The sequence below is a fragment of the Falco rusticolus genome, chromosome 4, assembly GCF_015220075.1.
Source record: "Falco rusticolus isolate bFalRus1 chromosome 4, bFalRus1.pri, whole genome shotgun sequence".
NCBI lineage: Eukaryota > Metazoa > Chordata > Aves > Falconiformes > Falconidae > Falco > Falco rusticolus.
The window spans coordinates 101,182,081-101,206,055 of NC_051190.1; the positions used below are offsets into that span (position 1 = coordinate 101,182,081).

Below are 23,975 nucleotides of genomic sequence, written 5' to 3' on the forward strand. Positions count from 1 at the left end.
TGCTGCAGCTCTCCAGTGCATTGATTATTAAATGACCCACTTAAGAGAATGCAGGATTTGTGTATGCAGGAAAAGTCTTCACCTGAAGCTTGCCATAGATGGCATCTCCAGTCTGCAAGCGTTGGCAGATGGCTTCCGCTCTTAAGAGAGGCGATGTGGACACTCTTCCTAGTATTGTATTGCAAAGAAAACAATGACACTTCCATCTAACCGTTAGAGTATGATTTGGAGCTTACTGGTAAGGATAGTTCTTCCTCTGTGGAGAAACAATTGTGAAGTTTTTGCCTATTGCTACTGCTTGTAACAATCTTTATAGTTGAGCTGTTAAATTTTTATTTACTTTTTTTTTTTTACATCCTGGCTCTGTTTTGTCTTCAATTCTTCATTAGATAGTGATATAGATATTTTTTTCCCCCTCTTTTCTAGGTACTGCATTTCTACTGTGATACTTGTTCTGTCCCCATATGTCGGGAATGTACCATGGGGCGACATGTGGGTCACAGCTTTATCTACCTCCAAGATGCCCTACAGGATTCCAGGACACTCACCATTCAGCTCCTGGCAGATGCTCAGCAAGGACGACAAGCTATTCAAGTAAGATACTCCCAACTCGAGTACTTTATTTCTACTGCCCCCCTTCCTCCCCGCAGCTTGTCTGTTACAGGGCAAGGTGTCAAGGCAAAAAGCTCTCTGCTTCTGCTGTCAGTCTTCTCACCCCTTCTGTTCTCTCAGATCTCTGACAGAAGTGGCTGTGAAGTTGCAAACAAAGTGCTGTTATGAGTTTTGCATTCTTGCAGCATAATGCTGTCATGTAAATCACAATATATATGAAGCTCTTTACAAATGCACTTGAGCATGAAGCATTTTGAAGAAAGTTCTGGTCTTGTATAGCAGTGTCAAGCCTGGCTTTGTTTTTACAACTGAGACTTAGTTTCAGATGTCTGCTAGAAGCTGTACAGTCAAGACTCTTAACTACCCATGACTCTTGTTATGTCTTCGGTGTTGCCACCAAATGTAAAATATTAATCAGCTGTTGGATTTGTATGAAATTTCTACCCTGCCTGTGCAGAGGATCTGAAGTTATCTGCATACAAAGATTACTCTACACACACAGATGCATAATATTAGCTGCCTAACCTCAGCTATGTTTTATAATGCAAATATAAATACCTGGTGAGGACTGAAAGGCAGGTAGTAGTATGGTGCTTCAAACAAACCACAGAAGGAACTTACATAGGGCAATAACCTGCAGGGATATGTAGATAGTTAACTTTTGCTGAGTAATACCTAGTAGTAACTATTGTATGATATTAGCAGTAGTTTTGCCTGTATAAAGAGACTTTGAATGGGGAAAGCATATTGGGAAGCTTCACACTGCTATCTTGTAGCTTTGTTAGCCTCAAATGCTCTAGATGTGAGCTGGATATTCTAAAACTCAACACTTAGGATTTAACTAACAGGATTTTTTTGAGTAAACATTGGTAGAATGCCATAGATAGGAAGTAAACTTACTTTCTGAATTGGGTGTGCTTTCCTGGCACATGCATGGTGCAAACAATAATAATTAAAAAAAACCCCAAACAAACAAACCTTTTGTCCACCCATCATTGCTTGTTTTTAGTAGATGAGGAAGTAAGCTTGTTCAGTGGGACAGCAGCAGCTAACTTTCTCTGTAACTTGTTAAAACAGAACCACAAACGCCAAGCTTTTGGAGCTGAATAGCTAATTTAAAACTGCTTCTTAAGACAGAATCCTGCAAACCATAGCTTCTTCCAAGATTTGTTTTAAATTGGATCATAAGGCGCTTCAGTATCCATACTGAAACATTTCACATCCCCAAAATGAGCAAGAAGGAAAGGATTATACTAGTTTAAAGAACCTCACTGGTGCAGTATTATGAATTTCTCCAGGCTGTCCTAGACAAGGGCTTGTCTGTTAGTAATTCAATTACTGCTTTTGACCTCTAGGGCTCTAAATCATCTAACTGGTGCGGATAAATCATCTAAGAAGGGGCTGTCTCTTGGGGTAGAATCTAGCAGAATATCATTGAGTACCACTCTGCTACTATTGCATGAATGCTTTTGTGCCTGGTTGCTTCCTACTGGGTTTAGTTTGCTGATTCCTCCCCCACTTTCTCCTGGCTTTTATGTTGGAGGCTCCTGCCATTGTGGTGAGCCGACTGCTTTATGATGGTACAGGTTAAAGGTGGGTGGTCCTGGCTATGCTCATGTAACTTGGAACAAGCAGCTCAACTGAACTTAGTTTGTGTAGTTTTGCCCTCGTCTAACTACAGCCCATCCAGGTTAAGAGACTATCTTGGAAGTGTTAACTGGGGGGCAGCTTGTGTAAAGTTTCTGTAAAATGAGCTATGTTTTTCAAGAATCAAGTAGTTTTATTAGTTTAGTGGGCTTTTTAATCTGGACCACTGTATAGAAAGAGGGTAGTAAATGAGCAGATCAGTGATGAAGTTGAGGAGGTGGTAATCTGGGGGAAGAAAACGGGAAGACTATACAACTCAAGACAGCTCTACTACCTGAGCAATATCAGCAACAACTGGAAGAGCATGTGGTGCAGTGGAAAAGTTGATGCAGTGAGCCTGCTGCATAAGAAAGTTTTCACAGAGCAGAGCTTTCCTTGTTCTTGGGGTGACAGGGCTGTGAAGCTATATATTTATCCTAGGGAGGAGACAGCATGTCAGCATGAATTTAAAACAAACTGTAAAGTAACTAGACTCTAAATTAAAAGCAATTGGCTTGAGTGCTTTTCTTAAAGTTTGGAAATGGTCAACAGAGAATTAAATGCTGTTACAAGCTGCAATATGAGGAAAGTAGACTGGAGCTCTAAGAGGCTTGAAAAGTAATATGGTGTAGTAACACAAGTGGGACTGATTCGTGCTGCAGTACTAGTAACTCTTAATAGGCTGGCAAAGTGATAGCTCTCTGACATGAGATGTTGAGGTGGATGAGGACGGGTAGTTGAGAATAAAGGGGAAAAGGTGGAATTTGAAGGGTGTTGCAGGAGAGGGGAAATCAAGCCATGAATCAACTGGCTGGAGAGTATCTGGTTAACCAAAGTTGAAGGCTTTTAGGAAGAAATGTTTATTTAAACTCTTCCTGCAGCTTTGGAGGAAAGATTGTTTTTCAGACTTTAAAAAAAAAAAAAAAAAAAAAAATGCTGTGAGTTGGGATACATTTCAGCCTCTTGATCCACTGAAGCCTGACATTGTCACTCCTGAAAAGTCCAAACCTCACTTTTCAAAAGGACTTGAAGTCCTCTGTAAAAAATAATAATCCTGGCAGCAAGAGGATTGATTTTTTTTTTTTAAATTATTTTTTATTATTATTATCCCCCCCTCTGCCCTCAGTGGGGTCCTGCAGCAATGGAAAGCTTCCCTGTGCTGTGCTGGTCCTGGCCTGGATCATGTGTTTCTAAGCCTGACCCTAACACAAGAACTTGTGCTTGTGTGCCAGAGTGAGCTGATCCAGCTGAAAGGGTAATCTTTTTGTGGGATTACTTTTTGGCTGGGTCAGTCCCCTGGCTGGTTCACTGCAGTGCTACAAGGATTATTAATGATGCCAGGGAATGGAGCAGAAATGCCCAACACTGTTGCTTATAGGACCTCTTTCTTGTCTCAGTGGAAAGGTATCTTCCTTGCTGGAATACTTTTTTAGCCTTTCCCAGGGACTTGAATTGGTTCACAGGATGATATGAACGCCAAAGTTGACATGGGATTAATGGGGTAAGGGGACGCGGGACCTGATACCTTCCTATATGGGGAGCTTGTCCTGCTGCCATGTTTTACCTCATAAAAGCGCACATTTAACTGTCTTCTTTCAGAATTTTTTCCAAGGACTGGCCACAAACTGAACATAAATCTCTTATGATGAAAGATAGATGGCTTCTTCAAAATGTCATGTTCTTAAAATACATCTATACATGTGTAATTGTATATATGTATGTATGTGTGTGTGTAATCTAATGCACTTGCATAACAGTAAAGCATTGAGCGCTCATTCCCATTTAGGGTCGATTTCCAGGTGAACATGTTAAAATACAGTTTGATCTGTTCGTGTCAGTTGTCTTAAAAGTGATTTTATTGGAAAACAAACATTCTTTCCCAGCCAAACCTATAGTTGTTTTTGGGATGTTTGACAGCGCAGGCTTCTGCATGTAAATTAATGCAGTGAGACTGGTCATGCCCAGCTCAGAGGGAGCCACTCGCCTACAAGCATGAAAGGCTTGGGGGGGGTGATGGTGGGGCGGTGGGGCAGGTCAGCCCTTAAAGGCAATGCCTCTTCTCCCAAATTGTGGGGGAGGTGGAATGAAGTAGACCAACACCTTTGTTCTAGAGAAGTGGGGGAGGGAGGTACTGTAGGAAACTTGGCCAGCCAGAGGAAGAAGCTGATCTCTTGCCTTGAGCCTCTGCCCTTCAGTGGAGGCTTCCCGGTGGGTTGCCATGTGGATCTGTGCTGCCCGGGAGGTCGATACCTGAGAAGGATGGCACCGCTGTGCTGCAGGGGATCATTCTGGGCTTGTCACGTTGAGTTAGCTCAGGCACCCTTGTGTGTGGCTTTGAAGTCGGGCTTGCAGGTTTTTGAGAATCTGAAATGAAGCTTTATAAACAAAATGGAGTTAATTGTGCTTTTTTGAAGTCTAGGATTTATATCAAGAGACTGAATTTCTTTGTACTTCTAGATATTGTTTTGTGTTGTGTTTTAGTGGGTTCCTTAGTGTAACACATGAGCAGATGGTTATTGGAGAAGAAGGATTTGACATGTGTCACTGTCCAAGCTACTGTTCTGCCTAGAACTGTAAGCAAAAAGTCTGTTCTTGCAGTACAAACCAGAGTGAGTGAGTGTTGGTTTCTGACATGAGTTAACATGGCTTCTTAGCTCTCCCTCCATCAAAAGTTACTTTAAAATTCTCTTTACGTCAGAATTTTTCTTTTAAGTGAGAATTTTTTTAGTGTTACACTTTCTAGGCTGAAGCCTTAAATTGGTCCAATTACAGTGATTTGTGCTATAGCTGTACTCTAGTATTACTGCAAAGCCACTGCTAAGCCTGTTAATCTTGGTCTCTTTACTGCAACTATACTTTATAGGAACTTCCAGTTAATTTTTCTAGTATAAGAACATTAGAAAGTTTATATCCAGTTCTTGTTGCTGGAAAAAGCTGGTTGTTATATGTCCTGGTTGTTATATCCTCATCTGAAATAGTGATAACTGGAAAATTTATGTGAAACAAACTCTCTGTATCTTAGTTACCATACAGAACTGAAAACAAGCTATGGATGGCACACCTTCCACTTGGTGGAAGAGGGCTAACTTGAGATACATGGAAGGGATTCCTTAAGATTTTTGTATTTAATGTGCTTTTAAAAGCTAGAGACGGGTTTGCTAGAGAGTGTGCATCTCAAAGCTTTTTTTTTTTTTCTTCTCTTAACCTCTGGAGAGGAATTTCAAACTTTGCACCTTCACTGGAGAACTTAAACTAGCACACTGAAATACGGGAATAAATGTCTGAAAAATGAGACCTCCCTTCTATCTTTGGATGGATGGAATTAAAAATCCCAAGGACCTTTTAAAAAATGCTTATGCAAGGTAGTGTTGATGAGTTGCAGTATAGCTAGCATAAGCAGCTTTTATGTGTCTCATGGTGTTGCCTCAGTGGTGAGCTGTGCTGCAGTTTGTTCAAATGGGTAACTTTCTGAACGGAATTGATAGAATCTAACATTGTGGCTCAGCTTTTGGATTTAACAGGCTCTGCTGTTTCAGAGATCTAAGTTAGCCTCTTTAAATAACTGTGTGCAGCGTGGATATATCTGGACATACTGATTTAATTTCAGTATCAGACTGCAGAAACCATGCAGTGAGGGCATCAGCACCTTTACAGTAGCTCTGCGGTTCTTGTTAGTAGTCCATCAGAACACATACTTTGTAATGTTTTTTCTTTCTCCTGGAGTCATTATGTGCTTCTGATCATAATTTTTCATTTAAAAAAGCAGCACTAGTGAAAACTTTGGAGTAGTGGTATTTCTAGAACACAACATTTAATTACTCTGTAGGAATAGTTAAGTAAAGATAAAACGGTAAAAAGGTTTTTTGTTAACTTGAGGCTTCAGTTCTTAATGTCCAGTGGAAGACAGGAAATGTGAAAAATGGCTGAAAACCACCATTCTGCAAAATGGCAAATATGATTTGGTCCCCCCTGTAGTCAGCCCAGATACCCAGAAGCGCAGCCAAAGGTACTGCTTTGTTACTTCTGGCTCTTGCAGTCTGTTTCTTCATAGCTTTGTGTTGTAGCATCAGTGGCTGTGTCAGAGCCACTGTAGCAATAGCATGTTACTACTTTTCACCTCAAGTGGTTAAATGTAGCTAAAGGGGAGCTCAGAGAGGTGCCCACCTAAAAGGGGGCTCACAAAGGACTCCGGGGGTCCAATACAACCGTCGCCTTTTACTCAAAACTGGCTGGAGCATGTTAGCGACTGGCCAGGCATGCCTGGCTCTGCTGTCTTGTCCTGGAGAGGAGTGTTTGGTTTGGCTTGTCGTACGTAGGCGCTGGCACCCTGGGTGCCAGGTCTAGTAAGATGTAAAGCACTGTATGAATCACAGGAATAGCAGATGTATTAACAAAGTAGCCTTTTCTGTTTGTACAAAATATGCAGAGAACAAAAACTGAGACCTGCACATTTAATAATCCTCGTTAAATACTTTGAAATCTCAAAGTAGAAGTAATACTGCATGCCATTATCTTCTGCTGAAGTGTGTTTTGAATGTTGTTTGTTGCTATTTAGATAGGCTTACAGACAGTAGCAAGAAATTCTGAAATGTGCTGGTAGCAGTAGCCTAGTTAATGATGGATGTCTGCATTGCTTTCCTTCACGAAAGCATGCTTGTCTGCACCACTGGAAGCTCTATGTGGCAGGTTTTCTTTTGTTGGAGACTTTTGGAACATAACACCTACACAAACACTGTTGTTACTTTAAATTTTACTCTGAGGAATTGGAGTACTTTCAACCCTAAAGTTTACAAGATACATTGCAAAGTCCCTTTTTTTTCTAAACACAAGACACTGATGACACCTCTATAAGTATGGGGAGTGGTACTGGCCATCTTTGGAACCCTGAGAAGCCACGAGTGAATAGGTACAGCTGCAAATAAGTGATTTACTGTATCAGCCAACAGCAGGAGACGAAGTAGTTCTCCATCTCAAATTCAGTAACCCAATGCGATTCTTTGCTAAACACAGGGTCTTGTCTTCTGTTTTCCAAGCATGTGAACTGGCTGACCGTCTCGTTCACTAGCACTGGAATAATTATGGCATACCATAAGGAGAGTGCATCATAAAAGCTGCTTTCCTTTAAAAGGATTTGTTGTTAAAAAGATTGTGTGGTGTCTGACCAGAACAAGAAATGCTGCCGCTTAACATGTTTCCTAAAATGTTGACCTCTCTGAGACAAGTTCTGCACAGGAAATGCCTGCAGAACAGCAGGAGGGAGTTATCATGGCAGAGCTGTGGTATCTTACAGTAATCAAAGAGAACAAGGGATTTCCATGTCAAGAAGGCTTCCAGAAGTTGTACTTTAAGCTTTTGGCTTTTGCTTTGGGTAGATAACTTGCCTGTTGCTGTTTCACCCCCCACCATACCTCTGCCTGCTGCTGTGTGTTTGATGCTGGTTGGCCTCCCAGGCTGTTCTAGCCTGTGTTGGCAGACTGCAGGATCATGTGAATTTTACCAAAACCTTACCAATATCCTGGACAATATCAGAGCCCCTTAGTGTTTTGGGCATCCTTTACACTAATCTGATCTGTTCAGGCTCAGGCAAGTAGAAATAAGTCCAGTTGATGACAGGAGTTGTTGGTAGACAACCTTGTGCTATTCAGTATGGCTACTTGCCCTACCATAACTGGTTCCTACAGATGAAAGATCACAGCATCCACAGGGAGTTAACACCTCTCCTGCTATGACAGAGTTCTTGAAAGGTAGACTGTTTTTAGTGAAGAATCGTGAGGGAAGTTTGGATTGCTTTTAGCTGTGGAGTATGAGGAAAGCATACACACAGATCATGTCGTTGTCCTAATGGGTACTGCTGTACCAAAAGCTCAAACAAGTAAAACAAAGACTTCCCTGCTTTCTCAGACATGCTTGCTAGAATTGGAATATGAGTGGATAGTGTTGTTTCCCTAACACTTCTCAAGGAGATACCCATTTCTCTTGCAAGAGGAGGGTGTTTTGCTGTTCTTGACAAGAATCTGTTTTTGAGGAAATGCTACCTTTTCCCTGCAGTGGAAGCTGCTTGTGTATTTGAATGATGATGTAGAGGTGGCAGAGGCACAGTATTCTTACGCGTGAATCCTTCCAGCTAGGACTGAGACTTACTGGCATTTATGAAGCCTTAATCTGTGGCCACTTGTGACTTCATGTCTGCTTTGCCAATTGTTGCGGTGAAACTTTTCACTTTCTGTCAACTTGAAGTGTTGAGTGAAACTCATCTGCCAGAAGCTTTGTGTGAAGGCAGGTGAGGTCTGCCTCCAGTGGGGCTGGGGTATTTGGGCTGTCCACGAGTCTGAAGACGTTCCCTGTTAAAAACGTAGTGAAGGTGACTCTGGCCTGGGAGTTGCATGAAGAAGGGATAGCTGAAAGGCATGCTTGATCTTACTGAGCCCTGTGCTGCAGGGCTGCCAAGTAGCACTCCTGTTTTCCCCTGCCAGTTTGCAAGAGAGTTCTCCGGATTAAAGATCAGAAACATTGCCGTATTTCCTCAGGGTTGTCTTCATCTTGTCTCTGGAGACTGACCACCTGACCAAGTTAGTCTTCCTTTTCCTTGCAGTTCTCTATTCCTGGGTGACCTGGAAGAATACATCTAATTCAAACTAGTTGTCTTGAGCTAGCTGGAATAAAAATGTCCCAAGTAACAGTACACTTGTGTTTTCATGGTGTAGCTTTCCCATTGTTGGCATAAACTAGATGCTGTTGAACTTGCTAGATCAGAGTTTGAAAATACTAATTCTATGAAAGATAACAAAAAGGCCCTGTCTGACTTTCTAGACAAAGCTGGATCACATTGGGTAGTTCATAGATTGTTGCATCCAGATGGTTCTTAGATTGGTACACACATACAGAATTAAACTAAGGATATCTTCCATACGGCCCTGAATGTACAGTAAAGCCTTTAAATTACATTGGTACCCACTTCTATCAGGTCTGCGTTTCTGAAGATGTTTTCTGCCAGAGCATTCCTGGCTACCCTGTCTGAAACAGCTCAACTTTTGAAGTGGATCAGTTGCTCAGAGCAGAGTGAGGGAAAGATGGTGTAAAATCTATCTAAAATGCTGTATTTAAAAGCAAATACCCATAGCTATTTCCATGGCTTTCAGTATGTAATGTGGAAAACAAAGGTGAGTTTGAATAACTGTTCTCAGCTGTCAGCAGCTTGTTGAGCTACTACAGCCATGTGTAGTGTGTTGGTAGGGATTTAGATGTTTTCTGTATGTTGTTTAGTATTAAAATCTTGTAAATAAAATACTGTGATGTACCAAGCTTATGAAAAGAGAAAAAAGTAACTGCTTGATGGTACAGTCACAGAATCACAAGATGGTTGAGGTTGCAAGGGGCTGCTGGAGGTCTTGTCCAACCCCCTGCTGAAGCAGGGCCACCTAGAGCCAGTTGCCCAGGACTATGTTCAGGTGATTTGAGTACTCCCAAAGATGGAGACTCCACAGCCTCTGAGCAACCTGTGCCAGTGCTCAGTCACATTCACAGTGGAAAAAAAAAGTTTTCCTGATGTTCAGAGGGAACCCCCCATTGCCTCTGGGCCTGTCACTGGGCACCACTGGAAGGAGCCTGGCTCCATCCCCTTTGCACCCTCCCTTCAGGTATTTGTATACATTGGCAAGATTCCCCCATAGCTTTCATTTTTCTAGGCTGAAATACCTTCAAATATTGTCATTTTGTTCTAGAATTTTGTAACTACCAAACTAGTATCTTTTTAATATCTTAAAGGTTCATGATGTCATCTGCATGTTAATGCTGGTTCACTGTATGACAAAGGTGCTGAAAAGATTCTGTTAACTGATGTTAATGAACCTTTTCCATTGGGAGCTGTGATCCTTCAGATTTGGCTGCTTTTAATCGTATTTGGTTTTTATGCCCTTTTCTGTAATATCTTGTGAAACTGGGAGCAGTTTGGGGAGGATTTTTCAAGGAAACATTTTTTTTTTCTTTGAGGGGAGAAGAGAAGTGTTTCTTCCAGATGCATTCTGCATATTTGCAGAATACCGTTGCAGAATGTTTTTAAAATACTAGTGTTACAAGGCTATATTAGAAAGAATTTGGTGTCTATCCAAGGAGTGAATAACTACATGAATGCTGTTTAATGATAACAATCTAATCTTTGTGTTTGTGTTTTTTTTTTTTTTTTTTAAAATTGATTAACTTCATATTCTGCTAGGGTGTTCCTGCACAGCTCAGATGCATAGATACACCAGTGTTTCCTACAGCAGCCTTTCTTACTAAGGGCAGAGCCATCACACAAGAACAGTTTTGAAACATTTTGAGGGACAAGACAAACTGGGTTTTCTGTATCTAGGAAAACACAAGTACGAATCGCTGTGCGAGTCTCTGGTTTAAGTTCATACTAGCTGCTTGCTGGAATTGCACAGGGAATCAGTCATGTGGTGTTGGTGCAGTGAAGGCATTAAACTCCGTGTAATGGATGGATTTAAAAAAAAAAAAAGGTCTGTTTTCAGGCTCTGATGTATGAAATGGGCAAAGGCCTGTTAAAAACCCAAGAACTGTCATTTTGTGCCTTCACCTGAAGGTGTAGTGAAATGTAAGCTGCGGTCTTCTGGTGCTCTGATGCGTTTCTAATTGTTTTGGTTGAGCCTTAAGTGTGTTGTCTTTTTTTTTCCTCTTTTTTTCTCCTCCCCAGCTGAGTATTGAACAAGCCCAGGCTGTGGCAGAGCAGGTTGAGATGAAGGCGAAGGTGGTACAATCTGAAGTCAAAGTAGTGACTACTAGACATAAGAAGGCCTTGGAAGAGCGCGAGTGTGAGCTGCTGTGGAAGGTATGCACCTTACATCTGTGGTTTGAACTGCTGGCAAGTGCCTTTCCGAACTGAGAACGGGCTTTTTTAACTAGCCCGTGGCCAGTTTTAGATGTCCTCCCAAGGAACACTGAATCGAAACGCTAGGTTACTGTTTTCTGTAGGTAGCAGGATGCTGGATGCTGGCGGGGTTTGCGCAGGAGGTGGTACCTCACCTCTCACCCGAGGCGGCGGTGGGGCTCCGGGGTGTGCTGTACCCCGCCGGTGGGGCGGGCACGCCCCCTGCTGGCCAGCGGCCGCGGCACCGCGCGTCCCAGTGCTGAGCGCGGAGCACATGGCCTCCAGGCGCCGGCTTTAAAAGGAGCGTCTTCAAAACCTCTGTAATATATTGCTGTAGAATTAGGTATGTAGTGTGTGGGTTTCCTTACACAATCCACTGCTCATAAACAAAGGGAAGGAGCAAAGCTATATACGCTCTGTCCTTTTCTAGAAAGGCTAGTCGCAATTGTGTGAGACTTTTAATCATCCCCACGCCTAAAAAACTTTACTTGACTCTCAAGTTAATGTCCCTCGGATTTATTATGGGGTTTTTTTACCAGTAAAAAAGAATACTCTCCAGCAAGAGTATCTGTACAATCCCAAACTCCTGCACTCACTTCAGCTGTGATCCTTGTGTGGTATTTTGAGAGAGGAAAGGAAGAAGGAGCAAAGTTTCTTATTGTAGAAAGGTAACTAATATATGTTGCCAGCAAAGTGGCCAGTGGTAAGAGTTTATTGTTTGGAACTATTCTAGCTACCGTGAAACTAATCCCCTGGAAGAGAAGTTATTTTTTCTATAGTTCTTTTATAAGTGTCAGTGGCAAGATTAAAAATGTACTTTATATGGTTACTGTACTTCTAATGCTGCTTTTTCTGAGGTATTTGGATTGAGGGAAATGAGTTCCCCTTGTACTGTTAGCCTTCCCCAAGAAGCTTGGCAGCTTTTGAGGTATTCCTAGTACAGGAGAAATAAAAGCTGCCACTAAGCTATTTGTATCCCAAGAGGCTGTATAAATGCATTTGATTGGAATGTCTGCACTGTAAGCGCGTTCTCGTCAGGTTACAAAACATTATTTTAAGAAGGAAACTAGGCAATGATGGTAAATCATTTTGGCAAAAAAAGCTGAGGCCAAGGATTAAGCTGAGACCTAAGATGAGTAGTCTTTTGGAAATCTACTGGAAGAAGCATCTCTGACTTTTTTTTTTAAGTCTGGAAAAACCTGCATGCCTCAAATAATAGCTGAAATAGCGTGTTTGTACATCTGTTATCTAGTCGGTGTATAACCAGGGAGCCTTCAGACAGAGTTGTCCATCATTAAAATACATTGCTGGTATTGTTCTGCAGCCAAGCAGGTATTAAGACTTAAGGAAATGTATTTTTACAACAATAAAGCAATTACATGTTTCATTAGTTTTACAAGACAGGTGTCTTTGCCAGATGGTCTAAAGTGTTTTTTCACAAGTAAAGATAAGCATAGGCTTGTTTAAAATAGTTACGAACAAACCATTTTTGCTTGAGCTTCAGTCCCCCAAGGAAGGACTGGCAGCAACCTTCTGTGTCATTTGAAGTGACATGATAAAGCATCCTGTTGTAAAGCACTAGCTCAGCGTGACTGCCAGCGTTTGCAAGAAAATATTAAGATAATTGGACCTTAAAAATCCCTGGAGATAGGCATCTGGTATTACCCAGTCACATGAAAACAGTTCTGGCAGGCAGGGGAACAAGAAGAACCCATGTGTGTGAGCTGATGCAGACTGCTAGCCTTAGCTTTGTGTGATAACAGCCTACTTCTGAAATTGGTTTTGAGTCTGGCTAGAGAAGCCTCTTCTCTCTCTCGGGCCTGCAGTAATCTCTGTCCTCCCTGGAGTCTAAGTAAGGCATAGATTTGGATGATCCGTCAAGTACCTTGCGACTAGAACACAGAACAGCATTTGAGGAAGCAAATCATTATTAGTGAGGAGGCGACTCTTCCTTTCAAATGGCGCTGATGCAGCAGGCCTGCAGAGCAAGAATGTATGATTTTGGCTGGGGGGTGGGAGAGAATAATAATCCTGAATTTGGATAAATAATTAACTTTTCCTCACTTCTGTCTGCATCACGGCTTTTAGAGGCTTGTTCTGCAGTTGTGTGTTAACGGGCTGCAACAACTGCACGGCAGTTTTTATGTAGAAGGGTGACATTAGGAAATGTTTGTGTTATGCATTGTCTTCCCTCACGTAAATGTGCTTTCTCTCTCCGCCCTGTCCCCCACAAGGTGGAAAAGATTCGTCAAGTCAAGGCTAAGTCGCTCTACTTGCAAGTTGAAAAGTTACGTCAGAACCTAAATAAGCTGGACAACACCATCAGTGCTGTTCAGCAGGTCCTGGAGGAGGGTCGTACCATGGATATTCTTTTGGCTCGGGACCGCATGCTGGCTCAGGTGCAGGAGCTGAAGAATGTGAGAGGCCTTCTCCAGCCACAGGAAGACGACAGGATCATGTTCACCCCCCCTGACCAGGCATTGTATATGGCCATTAAATCAATGGGCTTTGTCAGCAGCGGGGCTTTCGCTCCTCTGACCAAAGCCACTGGGGAAGGCCTCAAGCGTGCGCTGCAAGGCAAGGTGGCCTCGTTCACAGTGATAGGCTATGACCATGACGGTGAGCCTCGCCTCTCAGGAGGTGACATGATCTCTGCAGTAGTGATGGGCCCAGATGGAAACCTTTTCGGGGCAGATGTCAGCGATCAGCAGAATGGGACCTACCTGGTCAGCTACCGTCCACAGCTAGAGGGAGAGCACCTGGTGTCCGTGATGATGTGCAACCAACACATTGAGAACAGCCCCTTCAAAGTTGTGGTGAAATCTGGGCGCAGCTACATAGGCATTGGGCTGCCGGGGCTCTCCTTTGGCAGCGAGGGAGACAGCGACGGCAAACTCTGCCGCCCCTGGGGGGTTAGCGTAGACAAAGAAGGCTACATCATTGTTGCTGACCGCAGTAATAACCGCATCCAGGTGTTCAAGCCATGCGGGACCTTCCATCACAAGTTCGGCACGCTGGGCTCCCGGCCGGGCCAGTTCGACCGCCCTGCTGGCGTGGCCTGTGACATCTCGCGTAGGATTGTTGTGGCTGACAAGGACAATCATCGCATCCAGATCTTCACGTTCGAGGGGCAGTTCATTCTGAAGTTTGGAGAGAAAGGAACAAAGAACGGGCAATTCAATTACCCATGGGATGTGGCCGTCAACGCAGAGGGCAAGATCCTGGTCTCTGACACAAGGAACCATCGTGTTCAGCTGTTCGGGCCTGACGGCGTGTTCCTTAACAAGTATGGCTTCGAAGGGGCACTCTGGAAGCACTTTGATTCCCCCAGAGGTGTGACTTTCAATCACGAGGGCCACTTGGTAGTGACAGACTTCAACAACCATCGCCTTCTGGTCATCCATCCAGACTGCCAGTCAGCACGCTTTCTGGGCTCGGAGGGCACCGGCAACGGCCAGTTCCTGCGCCCGCAGGGAGTGGCGGTGGATCAGGAGGGGCGCATCATCGTGGCCGATTCCAGGAACCACCGGGTGCAGATATTCGAGTCAAATGGTAGCTTTTTATGCAAGTTTGGCACTCAGGGAAGCAGCTTTGGTCAGATGGACCGTCCTTCAGGTATAGCTGTCACCCCTGATGGCATGATTGTTGTGGTCGACTTTGGAAACAATCGAATTCTCGTCTTCTAATCTGTGTTTGAATTAGGAAGAAACTGTCTCAGGGAAATTCTTCTAAGAGAAAATGAAAAAAAATACAACGTTAATTCAAACCTACCTCATCTTTAATTTTTTTACAGATGAATGTACTTATCTTTTCCGCAGGGAGTGAGCCTGTAAAGTTAAATTCTATCTACCTCATTGTCCTCCCTTCCCTCCCCAGTTTCTCGCCCTCCTCCCCATCCCCACACACTCACAGTTCAGAACGTTTTACCTCTCCCCCCCGCATGGGGTTTCATGCACAAACAAGTGTTGCTGTGCACATTAGGTGGTTTGTGTGATGAGTTCTGTAGACTGACTAAGCAAAAAAGAAAAAAAAAGGCTCTATGTAACTTTTTTAAACAGAGAAAATGGTAGTAGGTGTTTGTAGAGAAATTTGTGTTCTTGACCGTACTGCAGTTCTGTGGGTGGGGACATGGGAGGGGGGACTTTTGTTTTTTGAATTGCTGCTGCAGCAGAGAACTTTTTCCTGTTCTCCTTTTTATACCTCAGTGTGTTTGATTTACTGGTGAGCACAGCGTCTTGTTCCCAGACGGCTTTGAACGTTTTGTGAAAGTGAGTGGGATTCACTCGCCGGGAAGAGCAAGTTTGCATCTTTTTGGCATTTCTGTGTATTTTTTTCTGAAACACAGTAATCCAACAGCACAAAGTGAAGCTGATGAAAATGCACAAAAACTCTTTAAGTTTAAACCAAATTGTTCAGTTTAGTGGTTTAGTGGGATTGTTGTAAAGTTTAGATGAGAAAAGCAAGGCTTCCTTTAATGTATCCTGTCATTGAGTATTTTTTACCCTTTTCACCTAAAAGCTAAATTAGTTTTTTAAAAGTTACTGTTTCTTTATCAGTGCACCTAATCTGGATAACAGAAGAGGTTACAAGGAGCATTGAAACAGGGAAAATCAATCCCTTTTGATTTACTTTCTTGTGAAATGACTAGCTTTTTTTGCCCCTCCCCATAGAGAGACTTTAAGGGAATAATGTTTGATGGATTTGTTAGAACAGAAGTGGTACCTTTTTCCAAAAGTAAGAAATAAGCACAGCTTTGGAGATTCAGGGTGCGTTTTGGAGAATTCAACAGTTTTTTGTGTTTAAAGAGGATTGCAATAACCCTATCAGTGACAAAAATGTATTTATGGGGTTTTTTTTCATCATCTGGCTTCCCCAAAGAGCTGGACTGAAAAATTTAGGCAGGTCTACTGTAGTTTTTAGGGCGGGGTGGGCCTGTAGCACCGTGTATCTCTTGCGACAGATCCAAGTGAAAAGTTACCAGTACCAGCATAAGGCAAACTGCATCAAGTTGAAACTTTGCTGCTTTTTTTCCAGGGCAGTACCAAAGAATTCTTCGTAAAAGTAAAATGTATATGATTCCTAAAAGCTTGGAGGCAGGGAGAAGTTAGCTCTTTCAGGGGATATAAAAAACAGCTTTTCTGAGAAGCAGAAACTTTTTGGGAGACTAGAGATAGATCTCTTTAGCAAAATGTGACTTTGAGTCCCTGGAAGTATTTTGTTTTGTTCTTCAACTTCTTGCATTCCAGTTTAGCTGTTAATGCAGATAGATACAGTCTCTACAGAGCTGTTGCTTCACCCTCTGAATAAGGCCTTTGGTGGCAAATGAGTGGTTAAGATAGGGAGCAGAGGGCTTTTCTGTCTCTTTTGCAATGGAAAAATTAATGTAGTAGGCTTGAAAATGCCATGGGATTTGATTTACCTTACTGTTTGCAAGAGAAGGTCTCTGAAACATAAACATGGTTATCAAAAAGTCTGAAGAGCCTTAACCATCCTCCAAGGAAAGGGTTCATCTCTATGCCATCTACCATGCACAAAAGTGACCTGAGATTGAAAGGCTCTTTACAAGTTTGTGAGAAATCACAAGGTGCACTTTCCTTCTTGCTGCTTTTCCCCAAGGAGCGTTAACTTTCTGGGTTTTGTAGAAATCCTGATGATGTGTGCAGACAGATAGCTACCACTTCAGAGGAGGCTTTAAACTAAAGGACCAGAAAGACACAGATTCATGAGATGGCAAAACCTCTTTTTAAAGAAGGGTGAGAAAAAACCACCTAAATTAAACAGGATGAAATAACTGTGCTGCCTTTCAGCCTAAGCCTCAAGGAAGCAAACTCTTCAAAGCAGTGTGTTTCGGTTAGGCTTAATCTTTAGGATAGCATGGTTTAAAAATAGTCTTTAAAGGATAATCTTTTATATGGATATCTGTCATTAAATTTCTGTGGCCACTCAAAACATGGATATGAGAGAAAGCTAGTTTTACCTTCGACTTTTTCAAGTTCTGCTTGTGTACATGCCTCCCTTCTTGGGCGGCCTACAGTTGTGACAGATGTCTATGTGTGTCTTGTATTATTCAATCCAAGAATTATTTGCAACTTGGGCTGTGGAAACTAATAGCCTGCAAGATCTAGATACCAAAGAAAACTGGTTTAAAAAGCTTTAACGTTTAGTTTGCAGTGTCCTTGCATTTATCCTATCATGTCTTAATGAAAATGCCAGGTCTCTTGATACCTTGACCAGAGTTGCTGACAGTGTTGGAGCGTGCTAGAGACGCTCCTGTGCTTCAATGCTTGTTGGGTTCTCCCTTTCTCTGGGGCTGAAAGGGAGTTGTTCTCCAGGCATTAAAAAAACAAAGTTGTGTGCTTTCAGGATTGTGTTGAACTGCAGAAACCTTTTTGCCCCTCTCCAGGGGCACCGTGTTGAAGGTGACAGACGCTGGAGCTGCCCTTTGCTGTTTTGTGTGGAGCCGTTGCACAAACCCCCAGTCCAGCTCTGTCAGGAGGACTGACTGTAACTCTTTTTCGGTTGCTGTCTACTTAATTCAGTGGGATTTGCTTACAAACCAAACCTCTCGAGTGTTTGACCTCAATGTGTTGGGGAGCTTTTTCGTTTTAAAAACACTACTGTTTAGCTACCCGAAATAATTCCTTATCTTTGTCATAGATAGTGCTAAGCACGCTTGGTCTCATTGAAAAGTGGTAGTGTAGCTTATAAAATGGAGTGTTTCATACGCAATGGAATTAAGTAGCGGTAATACACAATGCCAACATCAGATGCCTCAGTAGGGGCTTTTATAAAAGTAATACTTAAATGAGATTCAAACCTCGCTCGGTTTTTCCATGCATGTTCTCAGGCTATGCATGTTCTCAGGTTAATGCCCCAGCATCATAACGTACACGCGTGCAGAGAGAAAAAGCAAGGCTTTGAAGCTGGATTGCAAACTGAACATTCAGACTAGTTTTAACTAGTGGAAATGGCCTGGAGAAGGGTGAGGTGAGCGGTGCCTCTTAGCTCTGACATTGGGGAACAACGGAATGCAGGTGGCAGACCTGTCTACTAGAACTCCCAAAGGAATTTCGCTGTGCCAGCTTAAACCAGTGGCTCTCCGTAAACTTTTTGCGTGACAAAACATATCAGCAGTCAGTATGGCTAGTTTGAGTTTAGCCTGTGAAGCAATCTTGTCCTTTCTCATACCTCTTTAAGCAGGAACTTCAGTAGCAAACTGAAGCAGACTCAGTACTTAATAATGCAGGTCCTTCAGATAATTCAGTCCTTTTTATTTAGTAACCTTTTAAATATAACTTACTTAAGGAAGCCCATAAACCTTAAATGTGTGAAGAAAGTGAAGGAAGGAAGACAACACCTGAAAAGTAGTGTATTTTGGGGCCAGATGTAACCAAGTTGGGAGAAAGAACCAAGGCACTTGGATGTGGCATTCCCTTGGAGCTGCAGGAAAATGGGCACAGTCTGTTACGTTACAGTTAAATTAATTTTTGAAGAGAGCAGGCTTGTAGGCTTATCTTGCCATGACTTTGATCATAAGATTTCTTTGTTCAGTTCTGGTTTAAAAAAAATAAATAAAAATTGTGCCAAAGTGTTTTGTTTATTTTTTTAAAGGAGTGTAAGCCAAATGGTGCCAAAAGGTAATAGGGTATTTAAAAGTAGAGATTTAGAGAAACAGTTTGGAGCTGTATAAAAAACAAACACTGGTACTTGCGTTAGACAAATATTGTACCTTTGGTCTTTGAGTCCTTGGGAGTTTGAAACCCAGTTTGCTGTGGTACAAAATGCACAACTAGAGATGCCACTATCTTTTTCTTGAAGTTCTACCTCACTTTGCAGAAGTAAATCATCTACCTCAATTTTAGCATCAGACAGGTTTGAGAAATAATTGAGAATCTGCCTGGGGGAAGGATTCATCCTGCCTGTTGGACAAGCATTTTAACCGAAAGGGGAGATAGTAAGTGTGTACAATGTGGTGACTGCTTGTTTTTGTTTGCTTTTTTGCTGCCTGCCCATGGAAATGCTAAGCTGCCCTTACTAGAGAATCTGTAAATAAACCTGAATATTCAGGCAAACTGGACTGATACCTGAAACACTTTGTTCTGTTTTCAGAAGTATGGAGATGTAAACTTTTCTCAGTATTATGACACTACTAGCTGACATGACATACTTCATGTTCATTTGCAGTGTTCTTATGTCTGTAAGGCCTTTAGGTCTTTTCTCTACAAGAGAAAAACTTTTATGCATGCCTACAAATATATCCTGTTTGGGAAGACTAAAGTTACGATTGCTGTAAACACAATGCTATACCAAATGCTTGAAGGGAATAAGATCCTGATTTTTTTTGACTTGGTGATTGTATTGGTTAGCTTTCTTGACTCAATGGGATTTTTTCCACCATGACAAAGCAACCGTGTTCCTATTCCTGGAGGGCAGTTTAGGTTCAGACATTCTCAGGAGAGGCAGTTTAAAACCAGTTTGTTGGGGGGTTTATGCAACTTTATAGCGACATGCAACATGCCCCTTGTTTTACCTGTGGAGTACAGTTGCAGAAGCACATTTTCAGATTACTATATTGAAAAAAATCTTTTTTCCTCTCCTGCTCATATTAGGGGGTGACACAAGTGGGTACAGGAGACCCCTAATAATGATAGGCTGTATTGGGTTTGGTAAATGTTATGGTGGAAAAACGTACATTGATGTCTCTAAGTGATCTTACGGGTTAACGAGCCAGACTGGCATCTTTTTCCATCATTGTTTAACCAATAATGGTTCTAAAAATGCTTTGTGTACCTGCATGGTCTTAGACCTTCTATTAATGATTGTATCAACGTACAAACTCAGGTAGATAATTTTTTAAGCTCTTCTCGTAGAGCCTTACTGACTGAATGTTAAGTGTCCGTGTAGTGATGTAGTTAAGTAACTTCCTTTTGAACGACCAGACTAGTTTAAAAAAAAAAAAAGTCCTTTTATAGGTTTGTAGAGTACTTTTCGGACAATGTAGTAGTTTTTCCTTCAGAGGGAGAGATGTCTGTTTTTGGGTTTTGTTTTTAGTTTCTTTTCTAAAATGACTAAAAAGTTTTTAACTAGTTTGTAAGGTGTGCTTAGTCACCTGAGTTGGTGGGGGTTTCTTACTGTATGTGACTCTTGTTTATACTGTGCATTACCTGTCATGCACTGCTTGGTTCGTGCACAATTTGTTGGAGTAGTGAGGGTGTTGAACGTGCCTGCAATTTAAGTCGGATAGAAACTGGAAGCCTTGAAGAAAGTGGAGGTCAGCCACATGAAACCATTGTCAAACATGCGTTTTTCCTCCCCTCATTTAATTGACTGTAGATGTATGGCCTTGTCCTATAAAACTTCATTACTGGTGTATTAAGTAGTGTTGCCTCGGTGCAGGTTTGCATCAGGGTCTAGAATGATTTTGTCAGTCTTTGGATGTTGGGCATCTTGAGTCAATTTGGTTTTGTAGTTTCCTCTTCTGTTGCAGCTGTTTCTTTTCTACTTTAGTGATTAATCATGCTGTTCTCCTAATAATAATAATAAAAATGTCTCAGCAGGACAGACAGTATTCTACTTATAATGAGCTGCTCAGAGCTTTTCTATCTAATTCATAATGAGACAGGCTGTGACAAGAACTTCCATGCTCCAAAAAGGACATCACATTTCTACTTGAACAAGAAGTGACATAACTTTTAGATGTCAGATGTTGAGTACTGCAGAGAAGAAAGCATGACAGGTTATGTGCAAACTTTTACGTAGAATAAGTGAGCAAAATGTTAGAACCCTTGTGTTAATGGAGGCTTCTGAATGTATCTTTGTGGTCCATAGGGAAGGCTGAAGGATGTAGCAAGGAGACGATGTATCAGCTACTGGCAGCCTTAAAACAAAGTCAGTGTCTCTCTGGACTTTAAAATGTTCCTATGCAGTTTATTTTATTTTTGTTTAATCGAATAAATGTGAGGTTTTTTTCATGGCAAATCTGTGTATGTGTGTTTCTGTTATTACCCAGACAAAGCCTTCTCCTCTGTCAGAATGCAAAAAAGAAAAAGGTCTGAATTTGAACCTGGTTGCCTCCAGATGACGACTACTGACAACTTTAGCTAGAGGCACCTGCTTTGAAAGGAGAGGAGAAATGCTGGGCTGCTATGGAGAGAAGTGTTGTTTGTTGGTGGGGTTTTTTTTGTTGTTTGTGTGTTTTTGTTTTGGTGGGTTTTTTTTTAAGTTTTGATGCAGTGTCAGACTTCTAGTTCTCTGGTCTATTAAAACAGCCTCACTGTCATGACTGGAGGAAATGGCTTTGATACTGAACTCTCCACCTGTACTCCATGCAGTTTTTCCAGTATTTTGTCAAGAGTTCCTGGTTTAACCTTGGTCCATTTCCAGGTTTCAATTTCTTCACCTTTGCAGCTGTCAAAGTAATGCTTGTTCTGAGTGGCAATGTAAAGCAAAGCCACGAGAGCATTTAATAATGACCTGGCATCTTGCCGAGCGGACTGCCAGCCCAAGTTGGGTAAGCAGAAAAGGTGGTCTCTTTCCCTCACTACTTTGGAAAAGGTTTGAAAAGAAGTGGTGAGCATGGGAAGATGCTCTTCAAGTGAGGTTTGAGAATTAAGGCCACCGACTGCATGGGTAGCAGCAGAGGTGATTTCAAGCTGAGATACTCTCTGGCCCCAGCTGTGTACAACCATAGGACTACTCAGCACCATGCTGTGTGCTATCCATCAAAATCCTTGAGCAGATGTCATTCTTCCTTTGTGCTGGAGCAGCTGGCAACATGTCAACAGTAGAGATCACTTCACATTGAAAGGGGGGAGAAGACCCTGTGAAGGAGCAGGAAAAGGCTGTTGAGGTGAGTTTCAAGACTACTAACTTGGCCAGCTGTGTGTAGTGCTCTGTATTTGCTTTGCTTCTCTGTGCCTCTCCCTGTAGACAACCAGAACCTGGAAGCTTATTGAGCATGTGAGGTGGCTCTGGACACTGCTGAACAAGTGCTGCACAGTTCTTGTACCATGGCTGTGGTCCTCTTCTTCACTTTCTTGCCGACACCTTTAGCTTTGGGCCCGCACCAGCATGTGGCCAAGGAGGCTGAGATAGCAACGGGGGTTGTAGTGCTTCGGGGGGACTGGCAGTGCAACCCCTTCCTCCTGCTGCGGGTGAGATCCTGAAGGCAAGGAGAGGGCAGGAAAAAGGGGCAGGCACACTGCCTTTACTACAGCACAGCTTGCACTTTTTTACCCAACTGTCACTTCTTTTGCTATCAGAGCCTAAAAGCACCTGGGGGGACAAGTAAGTGGACTGTGACTCTACAGCAATGCCAGAGAGGAGACAGGTCTTTGACAATTTGCTTCCGTGATGTGTTTTGATATTTATTTTTCCTGTTAATGGTAAAACTATAAAACCCAACAGCTGGAAGTCGCCACTGCTCACCCCTGTCTTCAAGCAGCAGTGCTACAGGCACGGGGGAAAAAAAACCCAGAGCTCCTTTGGCCAGTGCAGGCACCCTGGGGTAGAAGAGCAGTCATTGTTAGGGGCTAGCTGCGCCTGAATGCTGCTGCTCACATGCAAATGCAGCCGTGATAAGATGCGCAGTATCTGGGGAACAACAACTGCATCCTTCATGGAGCCCCGAGGGGAGTGCTGGGTGCCCCCGGGTGGAGCTGGGCACTGCTGAAGCAAGGCATTAGCATCCTTTGCATCTGAATACTCTGCATTCCTGGGGGGGTGGGGAAGGGCAGAGAAGAATCTTCTCTATTCAGGGCCTGGGACCACACAGCGAGCATCTTTAACCTTTTTGTATTTAATCAGTCAATCTACTTTGACCTCAGGGATGTATCAGCTCCCTTTCTCCCTTCTTTCAGAAAGGTGATCACTGTATAAGTTTTCCCCGATTTTTTTTAAATTATTTTTTTTTATTCCTAGTACTTCTTAACTGCTTTTCCCCCTGCATAAGGACAGGGTGGGTGTCACCTACAGCAATAGAGGAGTTACTGGGGAAGTCAGCTACTTCACTGCTACTCTGAAAGCCTTGAGAAGTGGCAAAGCCAGTTACCTGACAAGAGGGAGAGCAGCAGGGCTCAAGCTTTCTGCTGTACTGCTTCATGATACCCAGCTTCCCGCTGAAAGGACACATGCTTGTACAACTACTCCCAGCTGAAAAGCAAGAGTGGGCACCAGTGCTGGTCCCTCCAGTGCACCCAGTACCTGCTGCAGCCATTGTCCTCCCACCCAGCAGCTGTACTGGGTTTTGTCTTTGCTGACCACCTTTTCCTTTTTGGCAAACTGCCTTTTGGCGCCTACCACTGCTCAAGCTGAAGAAGCGGGCAGAGCCCCTCTGGTTTATGGTAGGGAACAACTGCAGCCTGCAAGCAGCACAAGAGGCTGCTTACTAAGCTCAGTCCCACCACTGCACTTCTTTTTGGTAAGTAAACTGCTGCTCGTATTCAAAATGGATACCAACCTCTCTTCCTTTAAGAAATAACCTTTACAGACACCTCTAAGCATGCCTTTGTTTATCTGTTTTATTAAAAATTTACATAAATGAACACACTCCAGCAAATGGGGTATGCAGGTGTCCTAGGTTAAAAAAAAATATACAAAAGCCCAAGCCCTCACGGGCAGGGCAGCAGCAGGCTGAAGCACAACCTCACTTCCTTTGAACAGTGGTGAAAGCTGGCATCTGAATGGGCTGGATTGAGTGGACTGGCTGAAAAACAGGCTTCTTCCGCATGTCGGAGAGTGTTTTCACAGAAGGGAGAAGCTGGTTTCTCTTGATGATCTGCAGTGCCAGCTGCGTGTTACCTACAAGACAACTTTCGATTAGACGAAGGTACTTTCTTTTTTAACTTACAAATCACTGTTCTCAGCACAGAAC

General features: G+C 42.7%; 2 protein-coding genes across 5 annotated transcripts in view; one reads left to right on the top strand and one right to left on the bottom strand.

Moving 5' to 3' along the window:
- TRIM71 (tripartite motif containing 71) overlaps positions 1-21,082 on the top strand; it is a 61,965-nt gene extending 40,883 nt beyond the window's left edge. The window contains exons 2-4 of the mRNA XM_037385707.1: positions 427-594; positions 10,931-11,065; positions 13,339-21,082. Coding sequence (XP_037241604.1) covers positions 427-594; positions 10,931-11,065; positions 13,339-14,790 — 1,755 coding nt within the window. The 3' untranslated portion in view covers positions 14,791-21,082. The remainder of the gene's footprint in view (positions 1-426; positions 595-10,930; positions 11,066-13,338) is intronic.
- Positions 21,083-23,598: 2,516 nt separating this feature from the next.
- Positions 23,599-23,975, bottom strand: part of CNOT10 (CCR4-NOT transcription complex subunit 10) — a 36,416-nt gene continuing 36,039 nt past the window's right edge. For all 4 annotated transcript variants that reach the window (XM_037383465.1, XM_037383463.1, XM_037383464.1 and 1 more), the window contains exon 19: positions 23,599-23,902. In XM_037383465.1, the coding sequence (XP_037239362.1) occupies positions 23,748-23,902 (155 nt within the window). In that variant the 3' untranslated portion in view covers positions 23,599-23,747. The remainder of the gene's footprint in view (positions 23,903-23,975) is intronic.